This window comes from Montipora capricornis, chromosome 4 (assembly GCF_036669925.1).
Source record: "Montipora capricornis isolate CH-2021 chromosome 4, ASM3666992v2, whole genome shotgun sequence".
Lineage (NCBI taxonomy): Eukaryota > Metazoa > Cnidaria > Anthozoa > Scleractinia > Acroporidae > Montipora > Montipora capricornis.
Window position 1 is genome coordinate 36,740,164 of NC_090886.1, and position 27,500 is coordinate 36,767,663.

Below are 27,500 nucleotides of genomic sequence, written 5' to 3' on the forward strand. Positions count from 1 at the left end.
GTTCTTAAAATAACCGAGGCGAGAGTTTTGCCTTGGTAATTACTTCCGCGGCAAATGGTGAGACTTTTAAGTCTTTTCGGGTAAGGTCTTAACAAGCTTTACGATCCGTCTTACTATCCTTGCTAGTAATGACAATTGTGTCGTGATTTGTGCAGGTTGTTTTTACCACTTATAAACGGTAACTTCCATAGGTGATTGTGACGGAGGACGAAGGCAAAGTTGACAAAACAAAAAGAAGAGCCGTTTTTCAATGTCGTGCAATAGAGAAAACTTGGGCAAACCAGAGAAGAAAACGGCGAGAAAAACTCAGGCAAGACGCGCTTCATGAAAGCGGAGCTTGCAACGAGAACAAAGCCTTTCAGCAAGACGTGGATGCCTTTTCAAAAGAGGACGTGAGCAACCCTACAGGTACGAAAGCTGATGATCCGTTTTGTGATGTTTTGAAAGGTGCAGAAGTTCCCTGTAAGGGAAGCGCATCGTGTGACGTGGCTTCTAAACAGGATCAAAGTGATCCCAGATCTCTTGTGTCGTTCATTGTGCGAGTGGGGACAGGTGCAGAGCTAGGTGATGGCTTGCCTTCTGAAAGTGTTGTGTTGGAAATGACATGGATTGATGGACAGGAAAAGAATGACTTGTACCAGTTATTCCAGTTCTTTCAAAACAAGCTTTCAAAAGGTCTATAGGAATCCTTGAGTAAATAATTGTTCCGCACACATGTAGGATGCTGGGCATTGTTGTCGTCATAATATCAGAGAGGCTTTCAGATGCAGCCGGGGGCACACGCGGGAAAACGCGTGACGGTCACATTGAGCTTTTATCCAAAGGTGTATATGTATTGACAGATTTTTCTTTATTTACTCATCGAAACGTTTTGGGTTTTTGAGATAAAAACAACCAAAAGAAATCCATACCGATTTTTAGTCTATTCCTTTCAGCCTTTTAAGAATAAGGATTTTTCCGTGGTACAAAACCACGCTACAACAAGTTGCAAAATTGTTGAGACACTTTCATTAAAAAACACCTTTTCTGGCTTCCAATGCCCGCCCTATCTAAAATTTAAACCTTTCCCACTTCCTCTCCCCTCTCCCCCTTTCAATGTTGACTTTTTAAGTTTCCAACAATTTTTTGTCCTGCTAGCAACACTGATAAGGGGGGGAGGGGGGCTGCAGTGTGAGAGATAATAGGTAAATTAATAACGTCCCAAGAGGGTGAAGTGTCTCCACTATTTTTTGCAACTTGTTGTAGTAAGGAGACTGGGAATAGCAGGCCAGTGACGTCAATACAGAAACGCAGGGAATTTTAGGAATTGAAATTTCGTTATTTTGTCTTTTGCATTATTGCAACCAAATACAAGGCATCTCAGAAGCGGATCGAATCAGTGTCGAATCTCATGTACGGCATTTCAAAAAACTATGTCTCTGAAAATATCTGCAAGAATTTTATTAAATGTAGTTCAATTTATTCCTGCAATAATAGGGCATCTACTCGGAAAATTTTTACACCAAGTGTTCGCGCACGAATCAATTGAGTAATTCCATTGAACTTTTTGGAGCCAAAGTATGTAATTGCCTTCCTCTTGATATACGGAAACTCTCGAGAACTGCTTTTAAGCAAAAAATTCGAGGTCTGCATTTTGAAATCTTTGACGCCGAAGACAGTTATGTTGACTCACCGACACCGCTGAATGAAATAGCGAAGTAGCAGTTACTGCAATAGCCATTACAATTAATTTAAAGTCAATTGTAGATAGATTTTTTGCAAATACAGTAAATTGTACTAAATGAATTTCATTGAAGACTTATAGTATATCTCATAATATGTAACAATTTGCCTTGATTTTATATTACTATATGTAGGAACCAACGTTAAATATTGTTTCTAATAAGCTTTTTTTTTTTTTGACAACCCGCCTCGACTAGCTAGGCTATTTTCGGGTCGTCTGTAAAATTGTTTTCTCAAAAAATGGAATGAAGTTGAAAAGCTGAAGGCTGCGCGGAAGGAGAATTGGTACTATTTTTTTTTTCCAATTGTGTTTATCTCATAAAAACATGATGTTTCAATTGAGTAAATAAAGGAAAATCTTTCATATGCACTTTTTAAATTATGGACGTCAATAAGAAGTGAAACGTTCGACTTCTTAGCTCGCCTCAACGCGACTACATTTTTGTTACTAAGTATTCTAAAATTATCGAGCCAGACATGGAAAATTAAACCCAAAATGGCACGTTATGACGCAGAACATATCTTGAAAGAATCCTTCTTGACAGAGACTTAGTGAGGACATGAATAATTATGTCATTGACAACATACTCAATCTTTGAAGAGATGTTGAGTCTGCGGCAGTTTGGACAAACTTGTTGGTGCGAATGTCATTTGATTAAGGACGGTGCCTACTAATTAAAGATATTTTTGCGCCGGTGTGTGATTATGCAGGAAATGTAGATCTTAACAAGTGTTATTGAAATCCTAAAATAAAATTGGGGGTAACCACACATTTTTCAAAGATAATTCATGAATATTATTTGTAAAAAGCTTTCAAATACAAAGCAATGTATGGCGTTCTTTCTCAAATTGAAGCTTAATTATCTCTCAAAAATGAGTGGTTACCCCCAATTTTCTTTTTGGATACCAAGAATACTTACTAAGACCTACTTTCTCCGGATAGTTTTAAACCGCGCAAAAATATATTAGTAATCATCGGCGATAGGAAATCCGAGTATCTCGAGATGCGCAGAACGTATGCGCAATAACAAAAGTAGGCACCGTCCTTAAATGTGAAGGAGACCCTAGTACAAAAAAACCTTTGGACTTCTTCTTAAATGCAGCGGTGAATTTTTAGGGGAATAAAATGTCTTCAGCTCTGTGAATTTTCAAGCTGTTTTTGGCTTGCAAACAAACGGAAAACAAACAAACTACCAACAGAAACAATAACTTGGACTTGATAGTAATAGAAGCGTCTACAATACCAAATTATATCCAGCTTAGTTCCCTTTCTGGTCGCCTACTCTGGGAAGAGACGATTCAAATTCATCAAACTCGCGCTCATACTCGACAAAAAAAGTGTTGCTACCTCCCACGAGTCAATGATAGAGCTATGATCAAAAAGTCATAGGCCCGACTACTGCTCGAAGCACTCTGTTGATGTCTCAACATGCTCTCTCATCGTTACCAATAAATTCGTCGTTAAGTGCGTAACTCCTATCGGAGGTTGCAACGCCGCTGGCTGAATTCCCTAAGGTATTACGTCTGCTTTCAAATTTGTTAGCCTCTAAACTGCGACCGAGAAGTTGGAATCAGGGTGAGCGCTAGATCGGGTTAATTATCGAAGCAAAAAATGAATTTTGGTCAGTCCTGGCCCTGGTTTACCATCCCTCGGACTTTGCTAAAATTTTGAGCACGAAATTGAGTCGGAGAACGACTTTTGAATCCGCTTTCGTTTGCCTTTCATTTTTGGTTAATTCATTTACCAGAGAATAAAGTAGATATCTTCATTAGTAGGGAGCAGGGCATGGAGCTCCCGGTGTTGTGGTCAGGACTCATTTCATTCATTCATGTGCTGGGTGAGATCGCTAACGGCTGCCAGCGGCGCCTATATATGCTGATGTCCGATCTCACCCATAGATCCCTTGTTTGTAAAGCGCATTTGAATGTATAGAAAATGCGCTATATGAATCCATTACCATTATCAGTACCATTATTTCAGTAAGAATATGCAGTGTAGAATATTGCTCCTCGAGCCTGTGATGTAGTTTCTTATAAATATAATAGTGGTCCGTCTGCCCCTAAAACACTTTTAATATGAACAAAGACTAGTTTTTATAAAGAAGGCTGTATTGCATTGGCAGTTCTATACATCGGTGTCCATCTAGACAACTAAGGAGTTTCCCGGACACATTCTCCGTCTTCGCATATCAGTCGCGATTCTGCACACATAGGGCACTCCGCATCTGTCGTACATGTTTGCTTGTGAACACGGAAGCACTGAAAATAAATCAAATAAACTTAGAACTGCCATGAGACGCAATCCTTGACTGGCATGTTACGTCATGGCCACCATAATGACGCCAAAAATCACTGATCCCTGGGAAGCTACATCAGTGTGGCGGTGCGTGAAGGTATCACAAGGTTAATTAAAACTGTCTCTTTAGAGAGTCGTCCAGTTTCGATCCAGTTTCGTATTCTAACGGTTGGGTTGGATCGAACGTGAAATGGAGGCTAATGCGGGGGAATCTTCTCAGCTGCAAATTATTTCCTCTGCATTAGCCTCCATTTCATGCTAGACCCAGTCTAACCGTGGAAATACGAAACTGGCCTATTTCGGTTATGTGGATTATTTTCCGCAGTAATGCGTTTTCAAAATTCTCTCCTTTAACCTTGGGGAAAACGAAGAAAACTGTTTTTCTTCAATTCTAGCCTTTTTGTATCGTTTCCACTCGTCCATACTGAAACTGTAGTGTTCTCAAAGCGATATGTTTTTGGAAGTATCCGCAACTTTTTAAGGCCAGTCTCCGTTTTCGTTCGTTTTGGTGTGGAAGATCTGATTGGCGAAAACGCACCATAAAGTACGTGTTGTCAAACAGAACCGCATAAAAGTGGATTGGACCTACGGTCCGATCACCCAGGCTGGGGTACCTTTTCTTCGCGGCAAGTCATAGGCCTCTGTCTCAAGACAAACTATAGGTTCTAATCTGGCTTAACCCAGGGTCATCGCTATCCACGTTTCAAAAAACGGCCGAAAGATAATTGTTGTGCCCCCGATCTGTGCTTAAATCCCAGCTGGGAATACTCAAGGGCATCAAAATAATCCAATTCAATGTTACTTGAGTGCAATCAAATAGCTGCGATATTGCACCATTCATGTCCTAACATCTCATTCGAAAATAAGCTAACAGGACGAGGCGTCAGATGGAGTACTTGACTTATGTGACTTATTGTGTTATGGTATCCGTATCCGTATAAAAATCTTCGTTTTGTCAAAAAAAAAAAAAAAATTGTTTTCTTTCCGGTTTTTAGCATAAGATGTGAGCTAATCGGATTTACACATTGAACTGTACTTGGCTCACTTCGTATCAGCATTCATACCATATCTACCCGTCTCAAAAGCCTTTAAAATTAGACGAAGCGTCTTTGAATTGGTCATTTTGGAGCCTTGTTGGGTTTCGATGCGTCTGTAGGTCATCTTGATGTTACCAGCGAGTGTACTCAGCCATAGCTTTCTCGATACGGTTGTGCAAAGCTTCGTGGAACCGAACGTTAAGGACATAAATTATTAACTACTACAGTATACGTTAGGATCATGAATATTCGTGGTCTGTTCGGAGGTTTTTACAAAAAGTTTTTGTGTACATTTACCAACTAAGTAAGAGTAGTCAAGTGAAGCTAAGAGTAGATCTGTTGTAAGAGCTTTGCTGAGTGTGTATAAAAAAAAAGTTTTATTGTCAATGCAATTTCACTATTTTGATTGGCCGATAAAACATGGAATTTATAATTATAATTATCCCTTGCGTAATAGCTTGATCAGCTTGATATGACATGATACATAACCACGAAAAGACTGAGTAGCGCTGAGTTGGTTAAATAGTGTTCTAGATTGTGTCGAAGTGAACGTGGTATTTTTGGAACTTACTGGAAGTCTCCTGGTAATGGCATCGAAGATACTTTTTTTTCCGCACTTCAATTTGTAGTTGCAGATAAAGTGCGGCTCGATGCTTTCATGGCGCGAGCATGCACAGTCAGTGTCCTTTGAACAATCTCTGCCGCTGATCTTGGAACACTAAAATGAAGATGTGATTAATCTAGATAAGTGAGAATTGAAAAATTCCTCTTCCTTCGATTCTAACAAACCTGTTTCAGTGTATAACACAAGAACTATACGTGACACTTCGCAACGTGCTTGGAAACAGTCGCTCGTAAAATCTCTGGAGTTCTATTGCTTATTCTTCTTATTATTTTTGTTACATTTTACGAAAGCTGATCAAATGAAAGCTTTAGGACCACCCCTGCGGCTTTTTGTGTGCTGAAATGCCCCCTTTCCCTTGGCTAATAATTCATCAAAATATCCCTCTTTTGTCAGCGCACACACTCCGGACATCTTCTCTTCAGCTAGTCGGACGTAAAATTCACAGTTTTCGCCTGCTCCGCCCTTTTAGTGTGATTCCCCGACCCAAGAAGTCTTGGATCGTGAAAACCCAACCCTCGGACAAGAAAAAGAGACCAATGTTCTTGGAAGGTTCAAAGGTTCAATGTGACCAGTTACCAATCGTTTCTTGTTGTCTTAATCTTGTTATTTTTGAGAGCTCGACAAGAACTTAGGCTATGAGAGCTATTTATTAGACCCATAAGACTAATTGGCTTTAGAGATTTTCATTTTAGGACTCTGATGTCGCAAACCCACTCTGTTGTTCTCCAAGAAAAGGTTGGGCTGGGTTTTCAGTAGCAACACAAAGACGAGGACAAGCAACATAAGCAAAGTCATCATCGTCTTGATCATTTGTTTCTTTTGTTGGGACAAAACACTGACTTGTGACAATCAGCTTTTGTAGTTACGCATCTTCCTTGGGATAATGAAGGCGTTGATATCGAAAATCTGCTTTATTGGATAAGGCTGTATATGATTTGAGGAATTATTTAGGTGAAGAGTGTGATCCGCTTTGACCCTGGACTAATACTCCTCAATCTCAATATTCATTTTGTAGATGGTTTACACGTTACATTATCGTCGCGACGTTAGATGAGAGAAGGAATGAAGCTATAATTAGCTACAGTAGTTCTCTTTGTTCGCCATCCAGCATCGGGCTCGGTTGCAATTGCAAACCACTTAGTTGTTTTATTGCTGTTTCCTCAGAAGCTATTTTAGAGCTTTAACAAGGACGACGACTATGGCATCGAGAACAAACTACCATTAGTTCATGTAGTAGAAAAAAACAACGGTTCTGCACGTTCCACGCGAGCGTCATACATTTTTGGCACGTTTTGTGTTGTTCTCGTGCAGACAAGGATTCCAAAAGACCAAGTTTGAGGTTTTGTTGTAGACATAAAAAAAACACACCCATCCTCCAACAATCATACCATCCATATACCTGAAATGTTGGTACATTCTTTCCAGGGCTAACGACTTGGGATGATGGCAAAAAATTGCAATAAAACGAAGTTGACTGTTTTGTTTTGTTTTGTTTTGCCTTCGTCGTCGTGCTTGTCAAATCGACAAACCGTCATTCGCCAAACAAAGATTGTTGCAAAACATTTGTTTACCGACTATGGAACGTGTTTTAAATAATGTGACTCAATTGAGTCGGTATATTATTGAAGAATGTCGAGGGAATCATTCAGCGATATTCTTTAAACAGCTGAGCAAAGGAACATATTTCCTAGAGCAAAAATGCCTTTCATATTTCGTTCACTTAATGCCACTACACGGGGCATAGTAAGAAAGGCAGGCAATGCAGGCGTGAGCGTGGAATCGACGAACACCCAAGTGTAGTCATGTCTATCCCCTCTAAAAAAAATGGAAAAATTAAGATACCCGAACCCAAGTAAAAAATCATTCACAATGAGAAACGCGTATTTTGTCTTTCTCTTTCTCGACTTACTTGCTGAGCAGCGGTTGTGGCTAGGATCACAAGAAACAGCACAGACAGAAAGTGAGTTGCTTCCATATCTAAAACGTAAGAAATGTAGTGAATCACTGCTGGCTGAGGTCTTCGGTTGTTCTAAATTTCCACTTTTGAATTCTTAGAGTGCGTCTCAGAAGCTTGAACCAAGTACGCGAATGTTTTAACAGGTTTTTTTTTTTTTTTGGCTCTTGAATGAACAAATCATGGCGCGAGGACCCAAGGACGGATCAATACGTCAGGCTCATCTTTCACTTTGATTACATTTTTGAGGTGTTTTTGGCAAAGACTTTATTGAAAATTTATATAGGCTAATCTGTCATTAACTACCGGTAACTACTAACACGGTCATTTACAATAAATAGAATTATAGCAATTTTTTGAATGACTTTGATTTGCCCTTTTTTTTTTGCTTATATAATCGATAAACCAGGTGGCAAATACCGTACATTTCAGAATTTGATGCTATTATTGGGAATTAGTTAGAAACCGAACAATTTTCTTCCCGTACAGATTAAAAAAATTGTTTTCTCTAAAATGCATTGGACGCCCACAATAACTAATGCCCCGTCCACACGTATCCGGAGATTTTTGTATCCGCAAATATTTTTACGTGGATAAACCTAGCGTCCACACGTGTCCGCCGTATACGCTCGATGTATCCGGAGATTTCTGTATACGCTCTCCAGAGTGGAAATTTCTGTATACGCTGTGTATCCGGATACGTGTGGACGCTCGTATCCGTATATTTTTGTATACGCTGACGTCACAGTATCAGAACCAGTCTTTCCGCGCGAGAATTTCCAAAATGGCGACGAGCAGAAACCTTGTGTGTTCAATGCTACTAGGACTACTTTCAAGCCTAATAGCGTGTCTCGAACTAAATGTTGCAATGTTAAATCTAAACTTTAACTACTTAAGAAGACGTCTAAGCATTATGCGGCTTCTAGCCATATCTGATTCAGGAATCAGACGCCAAAGACTTCTCAAAAGAGCGGGAAGACAACTAGCACGGCCACGAAGATTCTGGGTCCGACCAGGAAGAACTAGTGCTTGGTGGGACAACTTCTTGGGTGGAATAATGATTGAGGAAGACTGGAGAGAGAATTTTAACCAATCCTTTGAGATGTCCGGTCGTATACGATTCGTATACGCTACGTGTGGACGCAGATATTTTTGTATCCGCATAAAAAAATTTGCGGATACAAAAATCTCCGGATACGTGTGGACAGGGCATTAATCTGGCTTCCAGTTTCCTCTTGCCAGTTTTTTTATGTGATAGGCTGTCACTTGCTCGTTGGAAACCTCGTGCTTTTCAAGAATAAGCCTTTCAAAGGGTGCTTCAGAGCTTCATGGAGTTTTAATGAGAACCGCAGATAGTGCTTTTCTGTTGAAAGTGGCCTCTCGATTGTTTTTGGTAAATGAATGAGTAAATAAACTTTACTTAAGTATCGAAGTATTTAGCTAAATATTAGTTAATTGTGGACACTAAAAGAACATTCCAAATACAAAATAATAATAAAAAACTGACACTATAAAATATTTACAAATTTAAAATTGCTTGATTCAGAGACTTGGCTCGTTGACTTGGCTCGTTGTTGGCTCGTTGATATCTGATGTCTAGTTTACAAAGCGTACGACGTTTAATGATTGGGAAATTAAACTTCGCACCAGGTACCCTCTCAGCCAATTTTTTCTTGCGCTTAACGCCGCTTATGTTGCTTTGTGATTGGCTCGTTGATGTCAGAGTTGGCCAAAGGAGAAACAAAATTAAAGACAGAGAGAGAGAGAGAGAGCGAGAGCGCGCGTTTTGTCCAATTGCTTGTTGTGGTCTTCAACTGAAGAGACCGGAAAATCAAGACTGATAAAAACAAAGAAACCAACATTTTAAGTTCATATTTTGGTATACTGATGCTTGCACAAACTGCATGTGGCAGATAAAAAATTTCTTGTTGCCACTAACAATGAACCGTACATGCAAATTTGCTTATGTGAGACCTTATCTCGAGCTCCCTGGTTGAATATCATTTCATTTTTCGGCTTTTACTTTGGGTAGAAGAGCACAGAACGTGTCCTCAGAAAGGAATGCAAATGCGAGAAATTTACTCACAAATAATTAGTATATGGAAGCTTGGCAGTGTGGAAGTTTGGTAGCGTCGAAGTTTGTCAGTTTAGAAGTTTGGCATTGTGGAAGTGTGGAAGTTTGGTAGCGTGGAAGTTTGGCAGTGTGGTGATGACTCTAACCCGAACCCTACCCCTAACCCACACTGGCAAACTTCCACACTGCCAAGCTTCCATGTACTAATTATTTGTGAGTAAATTTCTCGCATTTGCATTCCTTTCTGATGACGCGTTCTGTGCTCTTCTAAGAAACGCCTAACAACATTTCAGAGTGAGATCTTACAGTGCTCCAAATCTTCAAAGACGCTTATGACTTCAAAGTGGTTCTCTTAATAGGCCACTTTTGATATATTAAAATTCAGCTTGAAAGAGAGGTTTAGAGGACAAAGGCAAAGGAAAGTGGCCTGATATGTTAATATCTTTCACATTCATTGCAACTTGTTTCCGTTGTTTTTGTCCTCTCTGCCTCGCTATCGAGATGAATATTAGTATTTCGAAAATGGCCCATTGGTTCGTAGCAAGGTACGACTTGTTGAAATAATCCTTTTGCGTGTAAAATTTGCCTAAAGAGTCTCTCGGATGTTAATAAATTTAAATCTCCGACCCTGACATATTTAGCCTGTGAGAGCGGATGCTGTGTCTGTAAACACTTCCTCTGAAGAGGGTCAAGATCGGGTCGATATTAATCTCGCTTTAAAGTGTTATTAAGTTCGAAATCAGTTTCCTTATGTTCACTGTTTTAAGAAAAAAGAACAGTTGATTTTGTCTTCGGATTTCCTTTGACATTCGCTGTTGAAGTGGCTAAATTTCACCCCGTCCCTCTCGGGGTAATTCATGAATTAGATTACGGCTCCTAGTTTAACGTTTGATTGGACGCAATGCAAAACGTGAATCCAGAGAAACTGGGTATTTTGAAGTTTTCGGAATGCAGACAAGGGCTTCAATATACTGCCAAAGTGTTCCCTGATCTGTCGAAAGCGAAAATGTGCAGCACACGCCGGTATTTGTTGGTTTTGGTAACCAGCTGTCCACTGGTTGAAGTTCTATGAAAACAATAGTTATCCACTAAATAGTGATGTATCTAATGGATACCGCTCTAACCCTTTCAAACAACTTGTTCCTGAATAAGGATATCAGTCGATTGAACTTGATCAAAGGTTGGCCCCGAAATCCAAACAGAAGCAGGCAGTCAGTCCCATACATCTTACTCCAAAATGGCCGCCATTTTAGTATTATTTTCTTTACTTGAAAATTAAGCATTTCTGCCTCGTTGTTAATTTTAAAATTCAAAAACAAATTAAAACTTGGAACTAGTCAACAAGGGCTAATTTGCAAGTAAGCAAAAGAATACTAAGATGGTGTCCATTTTGGAATAAGGTGTATATCTCCACCAATTGCTTTTCCATTTTTTGAGGAAAAATGTTGGAATAACTTTCCTCGCTGCCTTCAAACTACGGTTTTTCAAATTTTCCTGAAAGACCAAAACAGGAAAGTCAAGAATCCATCAAGAGTGATGTTGTTTTAGACTTCCAAAAACTGCTACGGTCTTAAGAACGATGTTAGGGCGCTGCCACATTTATATTGCTAAGTATCTTTTCACTATTAGACATGATTAGTTTAAAACTTTAGGAGGAACTACTGTCCTGGCTTGAGGTGAAATGTTCACTTCCGGTTTCTGTCCTCGGCTCGAAAACGTATAGTGCTTAAAGGGGCATTGTCATGCTAAATTTGCTGTTTTTAGCTCAAAACTGGGTAAAAATCTAAATTAGTACTTTAGCTCACACGTACGACATTCCTGACAACCCACTGACAAGATATGAAATGTATTTATTACACATAACATGAGAATTTTATTCCATAAAGCTCATTTGTACAAATCTATACGCTGTATTTTCACATGTGGAAAAGGCTTATACAGCCAATCAAAACACTCGTTGTTTGTGTCAAAAACCCTCACTCGCTCGTTCCTCGCTCGTTCGGGTTTTTGACACAAACAACTCGTGAATAAAACCCGCGCACGCCGCACTTTCTATGACGTAAACTATATTTATGGCACAAAGGGTTATACATATTTAATTTTTGGCGGTGACAAGACACCGTCTCCAATCGTGGAAAAACTAGCCAATTTTTCAAGTTTCAATCCATTTCCATCCTCTCCATCTTTGACTGAAAACAACAGAATTGCTTTTAGTGCAATTAAGTGGTTATTGGCAACAAAACTACAGCGTTATTTATTGATGCAAAGACATATTTTAGTGTTTTGAAGTTTGACTAGAATATCTTCAGTTGACACTACCCCTTTAAGTTCCCTTTTATATCCAATCATACCTGTTCTGTATAAACTCAAGCATAGAACAAACTGAGGCAGACAAACAATGGAGGAACCCCTGTGTGAGTATTCGTACTCAATTCACGTTTCGATCTCAATATTCTTAATTTTGTAGATGGTTTACACGTTACATTATCGTCGCGACGTTAGATGAGAGAAGCAATGAAGCTATAATTAGCTACAGTAGTTCTCTTTGTTCGCCATCCAGCATCGGGCTCGGTTGCAATTGCAAACCACTTAGTTGTTTTATTGCTGTTTCCTCAGAAGCTATTTTAGAGCTTTAACAAGGACGACGACTATGGCATCGAGAACAAACTACCATTAGTTCATGTAGTAGAAAAAAACAACGGTTCTGCACGTTCCACGCGAGCGTCATACATTTTTGGCACGTTTTGTGTTGTTCTCGTGCGGACAAGGATTCCAAAAGACTAAGTTTGAGGTTTTGTTGTAGACATAAAAAAAACACACCCATCCTCCAACAACCATACCATCCATATTCTTGAAATGTTGGTACATTCTTTCCAGGGCTAACGACTTGGGATGATGGCAAAAAATTGCAATAAAACGAAGTTGACTGTTTTGTTTTGTTTTGTTTTGCCTTCGTCGTCGTGCTTGTCAAATCGACAAACCGTCATTCGCCAAACAAAGATTGTTGCAAAACATTTGTTTACCGACTATGGAACGTGTTTTAAATAATGTGACTCAATTGAGTCGGTATATTATTGAAGAATGTCGAGGGAATCATGCAGCGATATTCTTTAAACAGCTGAGCAAAGGAACATGTTTCCTAGAGCAAAAATGCCTTTCATATTTCGTTCACTTAATGCCACTACACGGCGCATAGTAAGAAAGGCAGGCAATGCAGGCGTGAGCGTGGAATCGACGAACACCCAAGTGTAGTCATGTCTATCCCCTCTAAAAAAAATGGAAAAATTAAGATACCCGAACCCAAGTAAAAAATCATTCACAATGAGAAACGCGTATTTGTCTTTCTCTTTCTCGACTTACTTGCTGAGCAGCGGTTGTGGCTAGGATCACAAGAAACAGCACAGACAGAAAGTGAGTTGCTTCCATATCTAAAACGTAAGAAATGTAGTGAATCACTGCTGGCTGAGGTCTTCGGTTGTTCTAAATTTCCACTTTTGAATTCTTAGAGTGCGTCTCAGAAGCTTGAACCAAGTACGCGAATGTTTTAACAGGTTTTTTTTTTTTTTTGGCTCTTGAATGAACAAATCATGGCGCGAGGACCCAAGGACGGATCAATACGTCAGGCTCATCTTTCACTTTGATTACATTTTTGAGGTGTTTTTGGCAAAGACTTTATTGAAAATTTATATAGGCTAATCTGTCATTAACTACCGGTAACTACTAACACGGTCATTTACAATAAATAGAATTATAGCAATTTTTTGAATGACTTTGATTTGCCCTTTTTTTTTTTGCTTATCTAATCGATAAACCAGGTGGCAAATACCGTACATTTCAGAATTTGATGCTATTATTGGGAATTAGTTAGAAACCGAACAATTTTCTTCCCGTACAGATTAAAAAAATTGTTTTCTCTAAAATGCATTGGACGCCCACAATAACTAATGCCCCGTCCACACGTATCCGGAGATTTTTGTATCCGCAAATATTTTTATGTGGATAAACCTAGCGTCCACACGTGTCCGCCGTATACGCTCGATGTATCCGGAGATTTCTGTATACGCTCTCCAGAGTGGAAATTTCTGTATACGCTGTGTATCCGGATACGTGTGGACGCTCGTATCCGTATATTTTTGTATACGCTGACGTCACAGTATCAGAACCAGTCTTTCCGCGCGAGAATTTTGCAAAATGGCGACGAGCAGAAACGTTGTGTGTTCAATGCTACTAGGACTACTTTCAAGCCTAATAGCGTCTCTCGAACTAAATGTTGCAATGTTAAATCTAAACTTTAACTACTTGAGAAGACGTCTAAGCATTATGCGGCTTCTAGCCATATCTGATTCAGAAATCAGACGCCAAAGACTTCTCAAAAGAGCGGGAAGACAACTAGCACGGCCACGAAGATTCTGGGTCCGACCAGGAAGAACTAGTGCTTGGTGGGACAACTTCGTGATGGGTGGAATAATGATTGAGGAAGACTGGAGAGAGAATTTTAACTAATCCTTTGAGATGTCCGGATACGAATCGGATACGTGTGGACGGTCGTATACGATTCGTATACGCTACGTGTGGACGCAGATATTTTTGTATCCGCATAAAAAAAATTGCGGATACAAAAATCTCCGGATACGTGTGGACGGGGCATTAATCTGGCTTCCAGTTTCCTCTTGCCAGTTTTTTTATGTGATAGGCTGTCACTTGCTCGTTGGAAACCTCGTGCTTTTCAAGAATAAGCCTTTCAAAGGGTGCTTCAGAGCTTCATGGAGTTTTAATGAGAACCGCAGATAGTGCTTTTCTGTTGAAAGTGGCCTCTCGATTGTTTTTGGTAAATGAATGAGTAAATAAACTTTACTTAAGTATCGAAGTATTTAGCTAAATATTAGTTAATTGTGGACACTAAAAGAACATTCCAAATACAAAATAATAATAAAAAACTGACACTATAAAATATTTACAAATTTAAAATTGCTTGATTCAGAGACTTGGCTCGTTGACTTGGCTCGTTGTTGGCTCGTTGATATCTGATGTCTAGTTTACAAAGCGTACGACGTTTAATGATTGGGAAATTAAACTTCGCACCAGGTACCCTCTCAGCCAATTTTTTCTTGCGCTTAACGCCGCTTATGTTGCTTTGTGATTGGCTCGTTGATGTCAGAGTTGGCCAAAGGAGAAACAAAATTAAAGACAGAGAGAGAGAGAGAGCGAGAGCGTGCGTTTTGTCCAATTGCTTGTTGTGGTCTTCAACTGAAGAGACCGGAAAATCAAGACTGATAAAAACAAAGAAACCAACATTTTAAGTTCATATTTTGGTATACTGATGCTTGCACAAACTGCATGTGGCAGATAAAAAATTTCTTGTTGCCACTAACAATGAACCGTACATGCAAATTTGCTTATGTGAGACCTTATCTCGAGCTCCCTGGTTGAATATCATTTCATTTTTCGGCTTTTACTTTGGGTAGAAGAGCACAGAACGTGTCCTCAGAAAGGAATGCAAATGCGAGAAATTTACTCACAAATAATTAGTATATGGAAGCTTGGCAGTGTGGAAGTTTGGTAGCGTCGAAGTTTGTCAGTTTAGAAGTTTGGCATTGTGGAAGTGTGGAAGTTTGGTAGCGTGGAAGTTTGGCAGTGTGGTGGTGACTCTAACCCGAACCCTACCCCTAACCCACACTGGCAAACTTCCACACTGCCAAGCTTCCATGTACTAATTATTTGTGAGTAAATTTCTCGCATTTGCATTCCTTTCTGATGACGCGTTCTGTGCTCTTCTAAGAAACGCCGAACAACATTTCAGAGTGAGATCTTACAGTGCTCCAAATCTTCAAAGACGCTTATGACTTCAAAGTGGTTCTCTTAATAGGCCACTTTCGATATATTAAAATTCAGCTTGAAAGAGAGGTTTAGAGGACAAAGGCAAAGGAAAGTGGCCTGATATGTTAATATCTTTCACATTCATTGCAACTTGTTTCCGTTGTTTTTGTCCTCTCTGCCTCGCTATCGAGATGAATATTAGTATTTCGAAAATGGCCCATTGGTTCGTAGCAAGGTACGACTTGTTGAAATAATCCTTTTGCGTGTAAAATTTGCCTAAAGAGTCTCTCGGATGTTAATAAATTTAAATCTCCGACCCTGACATATTTAGCCTGTGAGAGCGGATGCTGTGTCTGTAAACACTTCCTCTGAAGAGGGTCAAGATCGGGTCGATATTAATCTCGCTTTAAAGTGTTATTAAGTTCGAAATCAGTTTCCTTATGTTCACTGTTTTAAGAAAAAAGAACAGTTGATTTTGATTTGATTTTCGGATTTCCTTTGACATTCGCTGTTGAAGTGGCTAAATTTCACCCCGTCCCTCTCGGGGTAATTCATGAATTAGATTACGGCTCCTAGTTTAACGTTTGATTGGACGCAATGCAAAACGTGAATCCAGAGAAACTGGGTATTTTGAAGTTTTCGGAATGCAGACAAGGGCTTCAATATACTGCCAAAGTGTTCCCTGATCTGTCGAAAGCGAAAATGTGCAGCACACGCCGGTATTTGTTGGTTTTGGTAACCAGCTGTCCACTGGTTGAAGTTCTATGAAAACAATAGTTATCCACTAAATAGTGATGTATCTAATGGATACCGCTCTAACCCTTTCAAACAACTTGTTCCTGAATAAGGATATCAGTCGATTGAACTTGATCAAAGGTTGGCCCCGAAATCCAAACACAAGCAGGCAGTCAGTCCCATACACCTTACTCCAAAATGGCCGCCATTTTAGTATTATTTTCTTTACTTGAAAATTAAGCATTTCTGCCTCGTTGTTAATTTTAAAATTCAAAAGAACATTTAAACTTTGAACGAGTCAACAAGGGCTAATTTGCAAGTAAGCAAAAGAATACTAAGATGGTGTCCATTTTGGAATAAGGTGTATATCTCCACCAATTGCTTTTCCATTTTTTGAGGAAAAATGTTGGAATAACTTTCCTCGCTGTCTTCGAACTACGGTTTTTCAAATTTTCCTGAAAGACCAAAACAGGAAAGTCAAGAATCCATCAAGAGTGATGTTGTTTTAGACTTTCAAAAACTGTTACAGTCTTAAGAACGATGTTAGGACACTGCCACATTTATATTGCTAAGTATCTTTTCACTATTAGACATGATTAGTTTAAAACTTTAGGAGGAACTACTGTCCTGGCGTGAGGCGAAATGTTCACTTCCGGTTTCTGTCCTTGGCTCGAAAACGTATTGTGCTTTAAGGGGCATTGTCATGCCAAATTTGCTGTTTTAGGTCAAAACTGGGTAAAAATCTAAATTAGTACTTTAGCTCACACGTACAACATTCCTGACAACCCACTGACAAGATATGAAATATATTTATTACACATAACATGAGAATTTTATTCCATAAAGCTCATTTGTACAAATCTATACGCTGTATTTTCACATGTGGAAAAAGGCTTATACAGCCGATCAAAACACTCGTTGTTTGTGTCAAAAACCCTCACTCGCTCGTTCGGGTTTTTGACACAAACAACTCGTGAATAAAACCCCGTACGCCGCACTTTCTATGACGTAAACTATATTTATGGCACAAAGGTTTATACATATTTAATTTTTGGCGGTGACAAGACACCGTCTCCAAACGTGGAAAAACTAGCCAATTTTTCAAGTTTCAATCCATTTCCATCCTCTCCATCTTTGACTGAAAACAACAGAATTGCTTTTGGTGCATTGGCAACAAAACTACAGCGTTATTTATTGATGCAAAGACGTATTTTAGTGTTTTGAAGTTTGACTAGAATATCTTCAGTTGACACTACCCCTTTTAAGTTCCCTTTTATATCCAATCATACCTGTTCTGTATAAAATCAAGCATAGAACAAACTGAGGCAGACAAAACAATGGAGGAACCCTATATGAGTATTCGTAACCACTGATGTGAACTCAATTCACATTTCCCTACATTAGTATTCCACTATTACGCCATTTTACCATATTTGGTCAAGAGAACGCGCAAAATATGAGACGGTGAAACACTGTAGTGTCCCGGTTTGACCGGTTTAGAACAGAGCAAATACGAACGGAACGGGAAATTTTCAATGAAAGAAATTGTTTTCAACGCGATACAAAGCCTGAAAATTTAGCTTGTCACTCATCATTTCGTTTATGCAATCAAATAATTAAAAGCACATCTGGCTGACTTTTTTTGCTGTTTACATCGTTCGCAAGCGCCCTGAAGGACAGATGATCGATGATGCATTTTTTAAAAACAGTTTTACCAAGTAAAATTGAAGCAAAATAACAGCTTTTTGCAGTGCAATAATAACTCTCTTATTCGATGGTTTAACGTATAATACTGGGGGATATTTTTGGCGAGTTGCGTAGTATTTTTTCTCGCCCCTGGGGGGCCGAAAAATACTACGCAACTCGCAAAATATCCGCACGTATATGTCAAACCATCGAATAAGATGTATTTAATTAAGACGTTTTCGATGGAATACTGAATAGCTGTAATCCCGAAAACAGAAACTGTTTCGGGCTTGAGAACAACTTTTTATAACCAGTCAGACCTCCTCTTCATCAAGCCTAGAACAACCTGGAAGAGGTTAAGAAATTTGTTAAATAAGTATTCGACTTGGAGTGATCATCACTGGTGTGAACTCTATTTACAATTTTCCCGTCATTGATTAAAATGTTTTTGGTCGAAATTTCAATAACCACCGGTATCCTTTTAGCGTCAAATAGATTACAATTCACTAATTTCAGCAGTTTTATTAAGTGTCTGGAGCTTGGCCTAATCCATATTATTGAGCTTATGAATTAGTTAGTGCAAAACACATTTTCTTCATTTTAAGAGTGGGATTTACGACTATATTTACGTAATAGAGGCGTTCACTCGTCAACAAGTTTGCTCTGGTTGAGGTTTTGCCAGAATATTTGAAAACCTCCTTCTTGATAAGGCATTATGCGTGGGTTCACATTAGTAACCTAGTAAGGTTTTATGAACAATCCTTTCATAAAACCCCAACCGAATTTGGGATTATCACTTATTTTTTTCCTGAGAGGGAACTGAGCTCATTTTCTCATCCATGGAGATTGGCAAGTCTTCGCTTGGACATTGAAAACGTATTGCAAGAAGGCTAAGGGCGCCGCAATCCTTCAAAGAGGTTGGGGTGGGGCTATTCTACATCAATATCGAAAACGACCACCCTAAAAACTCTCTTTCTGTTATCTGCCTCCCGGTTACTTACAACAAATAATTGCGTGAGCAAATATTCTCACGGAAGCCACGGTTCACGTCCACAAACACAAATCAACTCCTTGCATTTTTGTATGAAAATGATACCTTCGTGTTTGATTCGAAATGCGTTTAACACTAGTGTTGAACTTAAAGTGCGACGTGGGCCTTTGAAAGAGATGTTGAAGCCACGAAATAGGTGATTTTTTCCTCGACAGGCGAAACGAATGTTCCGTTTGACCGCCTTAAATGGCAGGTTGACTCAGATTAACTTATGCAAGTTTAGAAATGGCTTCTGTCTATCTCAGAGAGTTGAAGTTAGTTGAAAAACGTTGTTACAAGGATTTTTGTATTCTTGTTGGGCAGGCGCAAATTGTTTTTAATTAATTACTAAATTAATTAATAATTGAGTTCATTGTTTTTTTCACAGTAACCGTCGTTTCAAAATTTGATATAATCAACTTAAAAGATATGACAAGCACTTTTACTTGCAATGCAAGCATTATAAAAATCGCTTAAACAGCTGCTTTAGAGCTTGGATTTCCAATGAAAAGAAGCTGATAACTGGGCGAGTGTAACCAAGTATTAGCATTTCTCAGACCTAGGTAACTGGAGACCCAAGTATTGAAAGACCATACTGGTGTTCTACAACAACTTTATTACCTTGTTAAATTGGAAGAATAAAATTTACAAATATATATATATCGGAACATTAATGGGTAAAAGTTACTCAGAATAACTAAAAAGCTAATCTAGCTGAGTAACATAATTAATTAATTAATTAATTAATTAATTAAAATGGTTACAGTTAGCAAGAAATAGTTGGTAATAGAAGAAAACAAAAATAATCAATAAATGGAAAACAAGAAGAAAAGAAAGCCGAAAAAACCATGGAGGATTTGCTCCCTGTTAGGAATTGTCATTAATTATGAGTAGCCCTATATATATAAGGTTGAGTTTCAGTTGTTCTTTGAATAGTTCAGTTTGGAGGAAGCTGTGTTATGTTCTCGTCTAAATCATTCCAGGCTTCAACCGCAGTAAAGCGAATGTTGAATTTGCCTTAGTTGGTTCTAACGTTATTAATATAATAAGTGGATCTCTCATAAAAAATCTAGTTTTATATTTGTGCACTGAGGATACAGACTGGGAAAACGATCGGAAAGATTTGGGGAGAATATTAAAATAAAATTGGTACACAAATTGGGCATTGTGATAGTGTAGAAGTCAGTTAGTTAGCTTATGTAATTCTAACTTTTTAAAAAGAGGATCAGTGTGAGCATCTGGTGAAGAAAATGTCATGATGCGTATGCCCTTTCTGAAGCAGGTCATGAGATGCCTGACTAAATCTGTTCGGTGTGGGAGACAATAATGAATATGTAAGTGTCCTGAAATTGCATAGGCTTCGTCCTTAAATCCCTTGACAGGGCCCCTTTAAATTACTCACTTTCAAGTTGGACACCGGAGGACATGCGCAAATACATTAACGACAATTTAGTGCTGTACATGTGCGCAGTGGTATCATTCTCATCACCAGGGCCTCGAATCGTATGTCTGCGCATGACCCGAGGCTCTGGGAAACTCTATGTAGGAGAATATGCGCCGTAGGGTTCTTAAAGCCAAAAAATGGCTATTTCAACCTTACAGCGTTTGCCGGTTTCTAATCATTGTTACCTACACTGCTGCTATATGAACATTTGGAGATCGTTTCAACACGCTTGTTTGATAGCTGCCGGCCCACATTTCAAACGTTTAGAGTTTCTTAGTCTCGGCTAGGTGAGAAATATCCTCTACATGGGAGTGGGCGATGACGGCAGTTGTAGAATTTACATGGTCTTTTAATTTCTGTTAGGGGTTGTCGGTCAAAATCCAAAAGGTTAGTGAAGGTAGAGTTAAACTTTCTCACGCACATATTAGTTTAAGAGGTAATGTTTTTTTTTTTCAAAACCTTTCCTTGTTGAATTTTGTATAAGACTTTGCCCTTAGGCATTTACACATTTGACGCACTTGATAAGAGAAGTTCCGCTGTTCCGACATGATCAAAATGTACATCATCAACTAAATCAGATATCTGTTATAGTTTTCTATTTTATCTGGGCATATGCTGTTGTTAACAGGCACCCTCCCCCTAGATCTGCCCCTGAAATTCAACATTTCCTCAGGAAATGAATTGCGACCTTGCATAAGTCCTGGCATCCTTTCATTACCCTGTCATTCAAAGTGGTGAGATCAGGTGTACCTTAAAGTGAAACTACGTCGGAGATGAGACGTCCTTTATAAATTATCCAAGACCCCCAACTAAGCAAAAAGCTGGTCATCACTTCTTATCTGTCACAATGTTGGGAACGTCGCAGATGTGGATGTCATTAATCAAGAGGCTGAGAGACATACCGTCAGGGAAGGCGAGAGCCGCAGTTTTATCTGATAATAGTTACCCGTATGCGAACTATCGGACTTAATGAAAGCGACAGTCGATTCCTTTAATTTTTCCTCTTACGCGAAGAGTCGAAGAAAATTAAAAGAAAGCTATACGCAGGTGAAATGTCAGTGCACAACTTGTGTCCAATTTGGAGATGACTTGGATTAAGGATAATGTTCGCTTATTGGATATAATCGACCCATGTTTAAAAAGCACACTAGCGCGCCCAGAAAAAGCGCACACTAGCTACGCACACCACGGACTAAAATGGGTCAAAATGCGTCACAAACAGATAGATGAAGAGAGAAGATCAATCTTGGCAAAGTTTTTTTTTTCCGCTTACGTATTTCAACCTACATTTTTTGCGCAAGGACTAAATTTACCGATGAGTCGGAACTTGAGTCCAATTACATGAATTTCTTGGTGCTCCTTTATCAAAAGGTTGGTGCGTTAAAACTATCTGTGAAGCTGCAATCGTCTTATTAGGGAAGAGTGTTTTTTTACGTGTATGAGCAGCGATAAGAAAGGTTTCATTACATGATAACCAAAGGGAACCCGTGATTATATTATTATTATAATTATTATTGTTATTATTATTATTATTATTATTATTATTATTATTATTATGATCATCATCATTATCATTATTATTATTAACCATTATTAACCCGTGCAAAAACAACTTCCTTTGAGGTATCGATTCTGATTTATTAGGGCGTTTCTTGAGGAGCTACTTGCATGACTATGGCCTAAAATAAAATACGGCCTTCATCTGCAAAATAGTATTATTCAACAATATACACAACGAAAGAAACACTGCCTTTATCTAAGCAGCATTTTGAAGTTGCATGAAAGGGCGCACTAAACACGTATTTCGGTGTCTGAGAAAGGATTTATTTCTCAAGTACGAGAGATTGGCCACCCACACATAAATTATTTTATACCCCTTGCTGCTACAAAAATACACCTTGCCTGTGGTGGGTATAAAATGCAGATTTGGACACGGCAGAAATTTTGATGAAAATGCACTTTCTGTGCGAAAATATTACACTGCGATTTGTAATACTGAAAACTGTGAAGACTGTGTGTTGTTCTTTGACGTCCCATGACTCTACGATTAATCCTTGTTATTCGAGAGTACTAAAAAGTCCTTTTGATCTTGAAATCCCATTTATCAAACTAATCGAAACTGCATCTCCGGCTAAGATAACTGAAAATGGGCTTTCCTAAATGATCTGAGTCAACACAGCGGTCAGTTTCTTTGCAAGTCTCGGATTTTTTTGGTGATTTCACGTTACCCAATGATGTTAACCTATTAGGCCCGTGTTTAAACAGAAAAAAAATCTTCATTCAGTTTCACTTCAACAATTACTTAAAACAGCCTTTTCAATTTATGAACACCTCAGCTTCTTTTTTTTATTACCATAGTTAATCGAGGGGCTGGTTATGCACGCTAAAACCTTCAAAAGCGAGTGTCGCAATCGATCGATATTGAATTGACCGTGACCCTGCACAATCTTAATTAAAATTGTTTTCGCTTCGCACGGGTTTGCAACTACATGTAGTTGGACATAATTTAATAGATGGATTTGATTGGTTAACTTCTCGAAAAAAGGTGTGTTTTGTGCAGGGTCAGGGCCAAAAAATACGGACAAAAACATTAAACAAAGGAACTTGCCGTTTTTCATAACCATCTCCGTGCATTAACTATGATGTTATTATTAAACTCACTAGGAGTAGAAAAGAACCATTGATTTCGATTTGGGAGACATGTTCAGAACCCTAAGCACTTTATAGACTTTTTTTTTTGATGGAGTGTGAGACAGTTTAAAAACAAGCCTTTTTAAATGTCAAACGTTATATAATGCACTTCCTGCAGTGTTCTCAGACGCTAGTGACACGCGACTGAGTAATTTGATCAGAAAACGTTTGCCGCAAGAAACTGAAGTTTAGGATGAACTGTCATACATTCTACTTTATGCGATGGACTGCGAAAGCTTTCAAAGAAGTCAATATAACCGAGGATCATATTTTTTTTTGTATCACTTGTAGTTTTTTGTAACTTTTTATTATTTTAGTTAATTGGGTATGTTTTTTCCGTTTTGCCTGGTCATTAGTTTTGTTTTTGTTTTTTGTGCTAGACACAGAAGACTACTGAATGCAACCACTTAAGTGTCATCATCATCATCATCGTTAGCATCATTCTTAAATATATCATGCACGACCAGAACAGATTGTCCGCATGTCGAAGACAGTCACGGCAATATTTGTACCACGCAGCTTAAAGGGCTTTTACAATGTTCATCAGTAATGGGACAGAATTTGTTGGAAAGCTTAAATCATCGAAGACGTCTTACGAGTTATGGCCTGAAACAAATATTTTTAAATGATAACAGACTTCTAGCGTTCATATGATGGTTAAAGACAGGTTGTTATAAAATCATTTATAACGATTCCGGCGTCGAGCTCCATCTAAATTTATATTACTAGCTGCATCAAGTTCACTTGTGATAACTGATTGGTTTTACTATAATCACCTAGGCCCGCCATTATCAGTGAGGTTTCTTTAATAATAGTTGCCCCCAGTTAGTAAATTTTGTCTTAATATAGAGGTAATCTATGATCATTATGGTGGTATAAAGTTCCTAGCTAAACGTTAGGTAATGTCTTATGCATTCGTTTGGTTCGATGGGCTTTAATTTCGATCTACGCGTAACTTGTGCCGTCAAAAGACTGTGAAGACGATGGTTCAACTCTACATGCTATTGTCAGCTTTCGGGTGCGGCAAGATGAATGGTGTTCTTTTTAACTCTTGTTAGTCTGCGTCACAAGCGCTGAAAGGGGAGGGAAAGCGAAAAGCCCTTTTCAGCGCTCTGCTCTGCCTCCCACTCATTGCCTCCCATTTCAGCACTTGCTACGCGGGCTAATCTCTAATTGAATTAAGGAAAAATTTGTGACTTTCGAGCACTGTTTTCGTGCATACGTGTTCTTGGCGATTGATCGTTGAAATTCTTATCGCAAGTAATTGCGGTTAAAGTGCATTTTTTTCCGAGGTATATGATACAGAGTATTTACGCGACGCATTTTCTAAGTGAATAAAAATCAATTCTGTTTGAACTATGACAAGTAACTCCGATAATACCTCCAGCAGATTTTTTACTCGTGTGTTCTCTCGTTGAGGGACCCACAGAGTCAACAACAATAGTTTTGAGAGAAGGGGTAGTTTCTAAAGAAACTGTGGTGCTGCGTCGGTGGGGAAGTAGTATACAAAAATTAGGTTTTATCAACGGAGTTGATAATGTAAATTGGCCACCGTACAGAGATTCTAAAAGCTGACGTTTCGAGCGTTAGCCCTTCGTCAGAGCGAATCCGGCTAACGCTCGAAACGTCAGCTTTTAGAATCTCTGTACGGTGGCCAATTTACATTATCAACTCCGTTGATAAAACCTAATTTTAATAATAGTTTTGAGAGCCGAGGCTCACTTTTCGTGGTGCTTTTTCGACAGGAACACTCGCAATTTCTTTTTGGCTATTTAGTTCGGAACTTCGGAGAGCACGCAGAAAGAGCCCTCTTCTTCCAAAGATGGGTCCCGAAATTGTTTCTTGGACTCGACGCAAAACAGTCGAACTCCTCTTACTGAGTTTAGGGAGCTTTAGCAACGAAAACGACGATGGCAACGAGAACGCGTACGCCACAATTTTGCATATTTAGTGGGAAAAAGCAATAGCTTTGCACGCTCTGCACGAGCGTTTTTCATTTTTGTCCATTTCTTTGCCGTCGTCAGCAAAACAACAACGTGAAATAGTCAAATTTGAGGTTTTATGGAGGACGTCAACACTTGGAGATAAATGTTCATTTTCTCCCCGCGCCGCTCAAAACGTTTTCATTCCTGAGGGACTGTCATACCTTTGTCATATCAAAAAGCATGGAATAGTCGTGAAGTGATTAGAACAATGAGAATTTATGTTTTGAGATGAAGTTCTCGTTGCCGTTCCCGACGGTCAGCGTTGCTAAAGCTCCCTTTTCTTTACGAGGGAACGAGGAATTTGTCTTGAAATCGATTACAAATGGAAAGTTTGTGTATGACAAAATGTACAAAAATAATTTAACACTTGGGAGTCTTTTTCGGATTTATTCTAGTTTAGTTTGAACTGCCGATAGAAAGAGCACGTGAATATTTTTCAAAATCGCCGTTTATAACGTTATTGAAGTAACTAAAGGAAAGCTTAAGCTTGAACATTTCTTTTCAAACTCATTAATAATTCATAAGCCAAAAACAAAAGAAATCACTACCGTGAAGGAAGTTTGGATATGTGGTCTTAATTAGCATAAAATTTCGCCAACTTTGATCCCAAATATGTCTTAAAATACTGATTCTTTTGAGAAGCAATATCAAACACTCGAAAGAGAGTTTCATCAGATATCCAACCACCTCGAAATCCGTTAAAAAACTCGGCCTTCGGCCTCCTTTTTCAACTCGCTTCTCGGTGTTTCGATATCCGATGAAACACTCCTTCTCGTGTTTGATATATTACTTCAACAGGCTTGAAAGAGATTTTAACCCATGACCTCAGTCTGCGATATATACCGCTCCAGTGACCTATCAACTGGTGTCAGTAAAACTAACTGGGCGCTGGTCATTTTGCGACTTCGTAACAAATCTGTTTTGGATAAATCATATGAAGAGACTTTAGTATCTTAAAGACCTATATTTCAACTGCAGATACAAGGATGTGAAGATTTTTGGATAACCTCTCAGCTATAGAGTTTAGAGCAGTTAGGTAGCTCCGATTTAGAGGATCACTGCCGGTTTAAATCCCCTCTGGAACAAGGGTTTTTGTGATTTCCTTCAGGCATCATCCGGCATTCACTGTATATTTAATTAAAGTTTCTGCCCAAGATTTTTTTGAAACACATTCGCTTTTTGAAAACTTTACAGGTCAAGTCGACTTCGGTTTACATTGGCGGGTCGCCATGATCTTCAGCGCCAGAGTTAATTTACTTTATCTCTTGTTGTCTATGGGCAACTGTCCTGCGTTGAAATAGTATGACGTCTAATCTACGGGAAAACTCCGATTATAGATTTTCCGGGTCGCTTGTCTTTCCGATTAGGATTATTGTCGATAAGAAATTGGTATCGTTAACCTGTAGAGAATCGCTGATTGATGACACGTAACCTTTTGTGTAAGCCGAAAAAGATTTTCGTTGCCCTTTACAAAAAGCAGAAAGAGCTGGAACTTGTATACCGAGTTGATGTGGTTTTGCGGTTTGCTCTGATCCTTCCATAATAACTGTTCAAAGCTCTATCCATGGGGTTATTTTTAGTTGGAGGAAGTCTATAACGGATTGCGTCAGTAATGAGACCTCGACCATTCTATTTTCAAGGAAAATCTTGACGCAAATCAGGATTAACGGCTGTGAAGACGGAAGGATCAAGGGAGTGGGATCCTCAAGGCTCATACATACCAGAAACGACTTTGTCGCTTTAAAACCCGATTTCAAGTCATCAAAGACAGACGACTTGCTATAGGCTCGGAGAGATTTGCGCCAAGAAGCTCAGTGCTGCTCAGTAATCCCCAGGTTTGTTCCCTATTATTTGTAATTCGAAGTTTATTGCGTTGTTTTAAATTGAGCCTGCTTGTTGTTAATTCATGTAGTCTTTCGGAGTTTTCCCATTCTATCTCTCTTTCTGTCTTTTCGGTTGCTTTCTTCGTTTTGAGCTTGTACACTGAAGCAATTATAGTTTTTTTTCCGCTCGTCAGGTAAATTATAAATCTTTTTATGTTTGTAAGGTTGCTTTGTCTTTGGGATAGCTTAATGCAAAATTTGATAAATTGATGCCGTCTCTCAAGCGAACTGAGTCAATATCAAAGAAACATCTGTGCAAGAACTTTTAAGAACTGTTGCTTCGCGGATCAAGGGCACCCAACGAAAAAGCCTTTGAAGGACATTTCTAGGCCCCTTGTAACGTATAAAGACTGTCTAAAGAGATGTTTTTATCACCTAGAAGAATTTGATCTGTTCGGATATATCTTAGCCGAAAACTGAAGTTTCCGAAAAGTTTTAGCCGGAATGATATCTTCATTTCAGAAATTGCAAGCTGAACGTTCGCTCCTAAGAACTTCCCGGCAAACCATTTGCTCATCCCA

At 38.9% G+C, this 27,500-nt stretch overlaps 3 protein-coding genes across 5 annotated transcripts in view; 2 read left to right on the forward strand and 1 right to left on the reverse strand.

The window, feature by feature from the left end:
* LOC138046865 (RNA N6-adenosine-methyltransferase METTL16-like) overlaps positions 1–26,762 on the forward strand; it is a 35,374-nt gene extending 8,612 nt beyond the window's left edge. Inside the window, exons 7-8 of one of the 2 annotated variants that reach the window (XM_068893445.1) lie at positions 192–408; positions 26,737–26,762. In XM_068893445.1, the coding sequence (XP_068749546.1) occupies positions 192–408; positions 26,737–26,747 (228 nt within the window). In that variant the 3' untranslated portion in view covers positions 26,748–26,762. Of the gene's footprint in view, positions 1–191; positions 3,645–26,736 lie in introns of those variants that run through there. The other variant, XM_068893444.1, reaches the window with a different exon arrangement.
* LOC138044916 (uncharacterized) lies at positions 3,778–7,822 on the reverse strand. Its single transcript, XM_068891298.1, has 3 exons — positions 7,590–7,822; positions 5,627–5,773; positions 3,778–3,981 (listed from the first exon to the last, which is right to left on the reverse strand). The coding sequence occupies exons 1-3, from the start codon at positions 7,653–7,655 to the stop codon at positions 3,874–3,876; spliced, it is 321 nt and encodes a 106-aa protein (XP_068747399.1). The 5' UTR covers positions 7,656–7,822; the 3' UTR covers positions 3,778–3,873.
* Positions 26,763–26,798: 36 nt separating the features above from the next.
* Positions 26,799–27,500, forward strand: part of LOC138046871 (uncharacterized) — a 23,879-nt gene continuing 23,177 nt past the window's right edge. For both annotated transcript variants that reach the window (XM_068893453.1, XM_068893455.1), the window contains exon 1: positions 26,799–26,931. The gene's annotated coding sequence lies outside the window, so the exon portion shown is untranslated. The remainder of the gene's footprint in view (positions 26,932–27,500) is intronic.